Raw genomic sequence first — 9,716 nt, forward strand, 5'->3', positions numbered from 1 at the left:
TCAGGGACTCAAGCGTCCTGGCCCCCTAGCTCTCTTTTCATCAGAGAACCAGGTGTGACCTATCTTGTCATCCCCATAGCCCTGGTCCTCCAGTCCTTCCCGGTCAGGGACCCGGGCCTCTGAGCCTACCCTTAAACTTGAGGCATCCAGGCATCGGCCATTCCCTCCCCTCACTGCCCCCACCCATACACACACCCCTCTGAGGACTCAGGTAATTAATTCAGTTCAACTCAATTTAATTCAATTCAAGCATGTATAAATCACCTACTGTGTGCCAAGCACTGTCCTAAGTGCTGAAAATACAAAGCCCAATCCCCCAGGCTATTCCTGTTCTCAAAGAGCTCACGGTTCTTCTTGGGCCCAGAGTCTTCTCTGCCCTCCTCCTCCTTCCACTTAAGGACTCAAGGCCTGGCCCACCAGCTCAGCTCTTCCCACCTCACCCTGAACTTTGAGGACTCTGGCTTGGTTTGGTGGGTAGAGGGCCCAGCCCACAAACCCAGAGGGACTTTGGGTGGGGAAAGTGAGAGGTTGGAGATTGTAGAGAGGAGGAGAGATAGGAAGCTACAGAGCTAGACTGGGGGTGGGGAGGGCAGTGCACTAGCTTGGCCAGTCTTGGAGCCGGCCTTAGTCGTCTCTGAGAGGGGCTTGGGTGTGAACCCTATCCAGCCTTAGTCCTCTCTGAGGGTTTCATGCTCTTCACCTGTTATATAGGAACAATCAATCTGTCCCAAATTTCCCAGGACTGTTGTGAGAACCAGATAGGTGTGGCTGGGGAAGGGGACATGTAATAATCACAATTGCCATCTCTATGGAGTTTTAAGGTAGAAAACTTTTCTCTCCCCCCACCGCCTGATGAGGAAGGAAGAAAGTGCAGAATAATTGCTCTCTCCATTTTATAGATGAGAAAACTAAGATTCATAGAGGAGAAAGTGATTTATCCAGGGTCACATAGCTGGTAAGCGTCAGAGCAGGGACTGGAACGCAGGTCTTTCTAACTTCAGAATCGACACATAGGCACAGAGTCAGAGACCCAGAGACATATGCAGAGACCCAGAAATCCAATATGCAGAGAAATCCAGAGAGACAAACACAGGAAGACTCATATATACATAGAGACAACTGAAGATACATTTATATATGCAGAGACCAACACACAGAGTGGTACAAACCCACAGGGAAACTTAGATACACTCAAGAGAGAAACATACAGCGATGGAAATTCCGACTTGCTTAGACACACAAACACACCCCACCCCCCAATGGAGGCATGCCCACTGAGAAGTGTACACAGGCACACAGAAACAAGAGCACATTCAGAAACATACACACACACACACACACACACACACACACACACACACACCTAGAAATATCCAAGGACCCAGCTCAGCAGAGACAAATGCTGATAATCCCATAAACATACACATAGACACACCCTGAAATTCAGATGCACTCAGACAGTCTCAGACAGACTGGGACACACACCACACACATACACACAAATCCCAGTGGACTGGTGGTCAGGATGCCTGGGTTCCCCCTGTAGCTCTGACATAATTTCTGTACTTCGAGGGAAAATGCTGAGTGTCACAGGTTGGGTGAGGGCCAGAGAGGGGACTATAGGGGAAAAGAAAACAGTAACAAAAGTAAGGGACAAGACAGGAATACAGAGACACAGAGAACAAGGACAGGATTCAGAGATAGAAATTTTTCATCTTGCTGAGATGGAGAGTGAAGAAGACCCCATACACAGGTATAGTGAGCTGGGTGGGGGAGACAGAGAGAGAGAGAGAGAGACGGACAGACAGACAGAGACAGAGAGACAAAGACAGACAGAGACAGAGAGACAGGGACAGAGAGGCACTATATACAAAGAGATATATGTGTGGAGAGGAAGAAAAAGATAAGAAAGAAAGCAATATAAGTCAGAAAGAAAGATAGTTTATAGGATGGTGAAGAACAAGAGAAAGAGAGAGAAGGGGGGAAAGGGCCAGGAGAGGGGCACAGAGACAGACACATACAGAGCACCAGAGAGGGAGTGAGATGGAGAAAGAAGGCCACAGATACACATAGAGACTGAGAGACACAATCAGAAACAGAGATAAAGGGCTAGGGAAAACTCAGGGATGGGCTGGCAATGAAGAGATAAAAACAAGGTCCCCAAACCAGGCTTAAGGAATGAACTGGGCAGAATCAGAGATTCAAAGAAAGAGAGAAACACAACACACACAGATATGACACACACAGAGACACACACACACCCATACACCTACAGGGATAGCTGTACAGAGAGCCCAAATGGATAGACAGAAGCTTGGGATGGTAGGGACAGACAGATGTAGAGAGACTGAGGGTGAAAGACTGAGATCCAGAAAAGCCAGAGAAGAAAAACAAAATGAGGGGGTGAGTTGAAGATAGCCAGGGACCAGGAAGATCAAACCAGACAGATGCTGGAGAAGCTGCCAGGCTGGGGAGACACAGGCAGACTTGTATTTTCTCCTGGGGTGTGTGACTCCCATAGAAACCCTAGCCCAGCCAGCCCAGAGGTTCTAATAGAGATCAGTCTTTGGGAAAGGAGATGCTTTCACTTCTAGTCCTTTCTTTCCTGACTGGATGCTGAGTCCACAGTCCCAGCTCCCATCCAGACTTTGGGGGCAGCACCAGAGAGGTCATGGAGTGACTGGATGACTGACTTAGAGGTCTGGTTCCACTTAAGGGGCTTAGGCAACCTATTCCTAAGCCCCCAGCTTCCCTTTGGGACCCAGGTATCCAGGCGCTCCAGCCTGCCCCTCCCCCCTCCAGTAGAATCCACTTTCTGTTTGAATTTTTTCTGTTTGCTTATTTCTGAGTGAGATGGGAGTGATGGGAGAGAGACTGGGGAGAGACAAAGAGGCATGGGAAGAGATGGAGTAACACAGAGATGAGGAAAGATGAAGAAAGATGGGAAAAGATGGAGAGATGGGGACAGATGGGGAGAGAGGGGCTAGAGGTAAGAGAGGAGAGAGAGAGAGAAATAGAGGAAGAGAGATTGAGAGACATGAGGAAAGAGAGAGAGGGTCAGAGATGAAGGGAGAAAGGGAGAGAGAAACAGGAGGAAGTAGGGAGAGAAGATGGAGTGGAGAGGGAAGAAAATCGGGGTGGGGGGATGAGACCAGGCAAGTCACCAGGGCAGGAGTGGGAGAGAGATGGGGGTGTCCACTGAATTGGGGTGAGGCAGGAGAGCCAGCACTCCATGTAAATTCCTGTCCAGTGTGCCCTGTCCCTGCCCCTCTGTTGACCTGAGAAATGGGCAAGCGGATAGGTCCTGGGAGGATTGGGGCCAGGACCCTCCATGACCTCCCTCGCCTCCCCACCATTATCCACAGATGCAGCAGCAGCAGTCACAGCAGCAGCAGGAAGGTGAGTCATCAGGCTCTGGGAGCCTCCCAGGGTGATGGGAGACGGGTAAGGGGGCTGGCAATAAGATTAGGGTGGAGGTGGGAGGGGGTATGTTAACGGCTCAGGAGCGGCCACCCAGCCTTGGCACCATCTCTAGGAGCAGGGCCACTGCTTATGGACTTGGAGACCCCAGAAGAGATGCAGGCCCGGAACCTGGGCAGAACCATCAAATCCTCGTGAGTTGGAGGGCCCCGGATCTAGCCTACGAGTTGGCTTTGCAGTGCCTGACAATGTCCCAACTTGGGGATTGGTAGTTATCTGACCTGACCTCTGCCCTGAACTCTCTGCCTACTGTTCACCAAGGCCCTTACTGGTTCCCAGCTCTTGACCTGACTTCTCACTTTTGACCCTTGACCTTTTCTGCCCCCATCTCCTTCCACCAAACTTCCCAGGAAGCTTCAGGTTCGTCAGATCCTAGCGGAGTATGAGGCCCTGGATAGGGAGCTCCCGTGCATCCGAAAGTTCCCCAGCCCACCTCCAGCCCAGCCCCTCTGCTTGTGTATGGAGACTGCGGTGAGTCCGACCTCTTTGATCCCCAACGCCCCCTCCCATCCCCTGGTGGTTCCCAGGGCCCGGGGGTGTCCCACCTGGGACCCCTGCCTTCTAGCGGAGGGGTGTGGCTTCTGACAGCCCCGCCCCATGAAGGGAGCTCGTGCCCAACTTTGGAATCTGGACCAGAGGTTTCCCTCTGCCATCCTAGCCTGAGAACGACTTCACCCACCTGGACTTGCTGAATGCCCTGGAGGCTGAGGTGCCAGGCGCCCTAGAAAGTGGGCGCGTGAGCAGCATCCGGTTTGAGAACATGAACGTCATCTGTGGGACAGCTGGGCGCAAGGACCGGTGAGCAGCCCAGCCAGGGGGACCCATGGGAGTATGGGAGCAAGAGGGCAGGGCCGTGGAAAATGACCTTCAGACCATCCGACCGACTGGAGAAACAGGGAGTGAGCCCGAGACTGAGCATGGGCAGGGGGAGACTCTGGGACAGACCAGGGACATGGGCAGTGACCCCTCCATTGACCAAACACACAGGGAGTGACCCTAGGGCAGAAATGGCACCCACGGAATGACTCTGCGACCGAGGAGGGACACGGGGCGTGACGACTCCCCCACTGACCAATGACGCAGGGAGTGGCCCCATGACTGATGACGGAAAGGGAACTGGGGAGTGACCCTGTGGGGGACGGAGCAGTCACCGAGGAAGAACACAGGGTGACTGACACGGGACAAGGCGATCATAGGCCCCTATGTCCTAGGCATCGAATCACAGATGTAGAGCGTGGGGGGCACCTCAGCTGCCATCCAGCCAACCCGCTCATTTCACAGATGAGGAAACTGAGGTGCAGAAAGCGGTGACCCCCTGCTGATTTTATAGGGAGCGATGACCGCTTGAGTGGGACTCGGGGAGTAACCCTTTGACTAAATAGGGACCTAGGGAGGGACCTGAAGACAGACCAGGGACATGAGTGACCCTTGATCCCCCGAGGCCACAGGGAACGAGTGACCCTCTGACTGTTGAGCAGGGACATGGGGAGTGACCTTGGGACAAAGGAGACACACTAGGAGGACGCCAGGAAGTCGAGACTCATCGTCACGGTGCTTAGAGATCCAGGAGATGGGGGAGGGGGGAGGGGACGTATGACGTCGGCCCGGGCTTCTCCTAAAAGAGGAGGGTGAGGGAGGGCTACAGCGCCCACTTTCCTGCCGTGAGGTGTTTGGGGAAGGAGGGGAGACAGGGCGGTGCCAGTCAGAGAGAGGCAGAGGGTAGGCTGGGACAGCTGGTTCTTGGGATGGGGAAACTGAGTCAGCGGCCTTGTCGCGCGGCTCCCGGGCGCGCCGTGCCCATTGCCGAGATGGGCACGTGGAGGAGGGGCGGGGCCGCCCCGGCAGCCGCACCCTTCCACTGCAGGTGGCTCATCGTGGTCACGGACTTCCAGACCCGCTCCCGCCTGCTGCGCTCGGGGCTCCGCCCCCGCGGGATCCCCCACCCTCTAGCGCGCCACGACGAACTCTTGCTCGGAGACTACCGCCTGCACCTGCGCCGAGCCCTGGCCCGACGGCGCATGCTCGAGGCCCTGGGGGCGGGGCCCACCGAGGAAGACTGAGGGCGGAGCCACGCCTGCGCACCAGCCCCTCGGGGGGGCCCCGCCGGGAGGAGGAGCGGGCAGGGGCGGGGCGTCAGGGGGCGGGGCCTCCCTAGAAAGGAGGCGGTGCGGGCTCGAGGGGAGGGTGGATACTGTGAGTTTAATTATAAAGAATGACCCGGTACAAAAAGCCATTTCTTTGCAAAATCGGGGAGGGTGCGGGGACACCCCCGTCCATTCCCACCTCCCCTGCTCCTCCCCAGACCGTGGCCTCGGCCTAGACGCCTGGGTCCCGACCCCGGCCCGGGAAGGGCGTGGAAAGAACCCAGCCTGGGCCGTGGAGAGCCTCGGGGACCCCCGGCCCGTCCTGGCGGCGAGGGGAGGCTGAGGTCCGGAGAGGTCGGGCCGCCTGCCCAGGGTCGAACAGCTGGCTAGTGGCAGTCCGCCTTGCTACTGCGCGGCTGCCTTGTTGCCCCCGCCCCCGCCCCCCCAAGGAACCCAGGCGTCCTGCCCCCTTCCCCGCCCCCCGCCCCCCACCCTTTGGAAGACAGTTCTTCGGGGTTTGATTTCAGCTTTTTTTTGTGGGTTTTTGTTTTTTTTTTTCTTTATATCACCTCCCCCCCCCACTCCGCGCTCGGACCCTCCCCCGCCCCCCTCCCATCCCACCCTGGGTCTCTCTCCCCTCCCTCCCCCTCCCTGACCCCGCCCCCTTCCGCGGTGCCCATCCGGAATGAACAAGCCCTTGATAGACGAACACCGCGGGGTCCCCGGGGGTGGGGGAGAACAACGGACGACGGACATGAGGGAGGGAGGACGGATTCCCTCACCCCCTTCTCCCCCCTCCCCCCAACCCTCCCACAAGATAACCCGCAGATCCCTGACGTGGTGAGGGGGAAGAGGGCTGGGAGCCCCCCCCACCCATGGACGGAGCAGCCCCCCGGGAATTTGGGGGGTAGCAGAAGGGAGGGTGGGGTTAGAGTGAGGGGGAAGAAAGGGAGCTCCCTTCTTTGGCAGCTGAACGTGTGTGTGGGGAACCTTAGAGGGGCTGTCCTTTCCCCCCAAATGGAAGTGGGGGAAGGGTCTCTAGGGTAGGGCGCGGGGTGACTTCAATTCTTCCCCCCCCCCCCCAGGGTCTGTGAGGGAGCCGGTAGCGGGAAGGAAGCGTTTGGGTAAATGGGGGGGGGCAGAAAGAGGGTAAGCCATGCTAGAAAGGGGAGTTGGGGGTGGGAGAGGGAAGAGAAACGATCATGCAAGAGACAGAGGAAGAAAGGGAACGTGAGAGGCTGAACTCGGAAGAATCAGCCAAGTGTAAATCCACGAAGGAAGTGGAAATATCTGAGAAAAGGCAAGTGTGCACGGAGGAGAGTGTAAATGTAGAGGAAGAGCGAGCGTGCCAAACGAGCAGGAAGAAAGCGAGCGAAGGGCTGCAGGGGCTCCAGAGCGAATAGCGGAGGCGTGGGAGGCGAGGGGGGCAAGAAAAGCGAGGCAGGAAGCTCCAGTGAGCGTGCAAGAACAGGGACAGGAGAGCCAAGCAACGGATGGGATGCGAGAGGGGCGCGCGAAGGGTCACCGGGAGAGCAGGAGGGGAGAGCGGACCGAAAAGTGAGTGTGCGAGGGAGAGGGAGACAAGGGTTTTACAAGAGAAGGCTCAGGGAGAAAAGGGAATCTGCCAGAGCTGTGTGAGAAGAAAGTACAGTGAAGCAGCGTGCCAGGGACACAGGGAGAGGAGGAAACGAGTGTGCAAAAGAGGCAGGAATTTTAAAAGGAGTGCAAGCAGAAAGCACATCAAAGGGAGAGCACAGATCGAGTGTGCAGAAGACTACGGGAGAAAAAAGATCCGTAAGAGCGGAAAGTGTGGGAAGAGCAAGAAAGTGTGCGGGAAGAGGCAGTGTACGAATGTGTAAGCAGGGCATGCAAAAAAAAGGGGGGGGGGAGAAAAGAGCAAGAGGAGCCAGGAGTAAGAGGGCGAACGAGCAGGAGAAGCGATCGGAAAGCGGGCAAGAACGGTGTAGGGAAGGGCAAGGGAGTGTGCTAGGGAAGGTCCGGAGCAGAAGGGTGAGTGTGCAAGGGAAGAAAGACAGCAGAGTGAGTGTGGGAGAGGAGGATGAGCTGAGGAGCAAGAAGGAGCAGAAACAGGTGAGTGTGCAAGTGTTGTGAAAAGTAATCGAGCAAGTGTAAACGAGGAGCTGGGCCCGAAATGGGGAGGGGAACAAGGTACGCAGAAAGGAGAGCGTGTGTGCCACTGACCGTGTGTAAGAGAGGGGTTTTGGACAGGAGATAAAGCAGGTACAGGGGTGTGCAAGTGCAACCGAGAGAAAGAAGGCTAGGAGCAGGGGCCAGTTGGTACCAGAGGGGCCCGGGTGGAAGAGCTAGTGTGACAGGCCGCCCGAAAGGAGCGGTGATCCTGAGCACGCGGAGGCGAGCGTGAGACGAGCAGAGGGCAGCGCACAGAGGTCCCCAGGGAGAACAACTACGGGAGCCAATATAATTAAGAGGGAGGGGAAGAAAAAGTGAGCGTGCAAGAGAGCTGGGTCGCAACGGCTTTAAGGGACCTGCAAGCACCACCTTGGGGAGTGTGCAAGAAAGCATGAGACACAGCGCAAATCTGTGCAAAATAGCAGCCCAGGGAAGGGGGTGGCGCAGAGGCGAGCTGGCGTGCAAAGGAGCGTGCAAGAGGCCAGGAGGCAGGACAGTTTGGGAGGGAGGGAGAGAAGAGGGCAGAAGAGGAATGGGAGGTAGGGCGGGAGATGGGGATGGGTTTGGGGCGTGGTGGATGGTCAAATCTGGGGCCTGGGGAGGGGATTGGGCACCCCTGCTTCGCCCCCTTCCCCTGCTGCCCAGGGAGCCCCCCTCATCCGACTAGCTTTGGGGCTCCCCATCTATGGCTCTGCTATTCTTTCCTCCTCTCCCAGGGACCTGGAGAGGAGGAGGTCAGGGTACATCTTCCCTCTTCACAGCTTCAGCCATCTCCCTGGGAGGGAGTGGGGTTGCATCTCTCCCACCTGCTCCCCACTCTTCACCCAGCACCGACGCACACACTGTCCAGGCCCAGCTGCCCCCTCCTCTGAGGTGCGCATGTCCAGTGGGATGACCGTCGGCGGCCGGTTGAGCAAGTGTGAAGCAAGTGGCCGGCCCAGGTCGGGGCGAAGGGGAGCGTCACGTGACATCTGGCCAGCATTCCAGAGGGGCGGGGCCGCTGCGCGAGAGCCCTCCCCGAGGGTCCTCTGTGGGCCGGCCATCACCTCTCCAGAAAGAACTTGAGAGCGCGGTCAATGTTCATTCGGTGCCCCACCCGGGTGACGCCCAGGTCTACGTAGTCCTCCTTGGTCAAGGCGGGCAGGTGGGAGCCATCGATCTCGTGGTCCAGGAAGCGAGCTCGGTGCTCGGCCAGGCCCAACCACTCCAGCCAATCGGCCACGTCAAACTTGGTCCAGAAGCCTAGGGGCTTGGCCCCAAACGGCTTGTCCGGGGGCAAGGAGAGCAGGCGTGTGGGCGACAGCGAGCGTGAGGCCCCAGCCAACGCCCCACCCAGGCTTCCCGCCATCCCCGCGTGGGGGGGCACGAAAACGGGAGCGAAGGGGTCCGAGGCGCCCCCAGGCCCTCCAGTGGGTGAGCCCCGGAGGTCGAAGAGGCCGGGATACAGGGGCCCAGAGGGCAGGATGGGCAAAGAAGAGGGCCGGGGAGCGGGGCTGACTTTGTGGTCCGAGGGGGGCAGTAAGGAGGGACTGGGGGCACGTCGGAGTAGAGGGGGGCGCATTTCAAAATCCACGCCCTGGAGGTGGCGGGTGGTTGAAGATGAGGACGGCGAGGGCGACCCAGCGCCGGTTCCCCCAGATGCTGGGGTCACCCCAGACCCTGAGGGCAGTGGCGGCAGCGGCGGCTTGGCCCAGTTCTGGAATAAGCTGCTCACGGGTTTGGAGAGAAGCGAAGACGGGGGATCGTCCGCGAGCCTGGGATGCGGGTGTGGACGGAAACGTTGAGGGAAGGAGGAGATGGATTGGCGGACAGGGGGATGAGAGAGAGAGAGTGAGAAAAAGGGGGAGGGCAAGGCTCGGGAAGAACGAGGGGTCGCGGGGAAGGCGACGAAGGATGAAGGAATATGATGGGAGAGCGGGAAAAAGAAATGATGGCGAAAGAGTGAGACGGAAATAGTGATTGGGGATGGGGGGGGGGGAGAGGAGAGAACAACGGAGGGAC

At 57.7% G+C, this 9,716-nt stretch overlaps 2 protein-coding genes across 3 annotated transcripts in view; one reads left to right on the top strand and one right to left on the bottom strand.

Moving 5' to 3' along the window:
• Positions 1 to 5,540, top strand: part of CUNH19orf81 (chromosome unknown C19orf81 homolog) — a 5,930-nt gene extending 390 nt beyond the window's left edge. Inside the window, exons 2-7 of one of the 2 annotated variants that reach the window (XM_027860885.1) lie at positions 399 to 470; positions 3,366 to 3,399; positions 3,536 to 3,614; positions 3,831 to 3,951; positions 4,139 to 4,278; positions 5,345 to 5,540. In XM_027860885.1, coding sequence (XP_027716686.1) covers positions 3,366 to 3,399; positions 3,536 to 3,614; positions 3,831 to 3,951; positions 4,139 to 4,278; positions 5,345 to 5,540 — 570 coding nt within the window. In that variant the 5' untranslated portion in view covers positions 399 to 470. The remainder of the gene's footprint in view (positions 1 to 398; positions 471 to 3,365; positions 3,400 to 3,535; positions 3,615 to 3,830; positions 3,952 to 4,138; positions 4,279 to 5,344) is intronic. The other variant, XM_027860884.1, reaches the window with a different exon arrangement.
• Positions 5,541 to 8,757: 3,217 nt separating this feature from the next.
• Positions 8,758 to 9,716, bottom strand: part of SHANK1 (SH3 and multiple ankyrin repeat domains 1) — a 74,563-nt gene continuing 73,604 nt past the window's right edge. The window contains exon 23 of the mRNA XM_027860896.1: positions 8,758 to 9,569. Coding sequence (XP_027716697.1) covers positions 8,758 to 9,569 — 812 coding nt within the window. The remainder of the gene's footprint in view (positions 9,570 to 9,716) is intronic.

The sequence above is a fragment of the Vombatus ursinus genome, unplaced genomic scaffold (genome assembly GCF_900497805.2).
Source record: "Vombatus ursinus unplaced genomic scaffold, bare-nosed wombat genome assembly UNPS02014308.1, whole genome shotgun sequence".
Lineage (NCBI taxonomy): Eukaryota > Metazoa > Chordata > Mammalia > Diprotodontia > Vombatidae > Vombatus > Vombatus ursinus.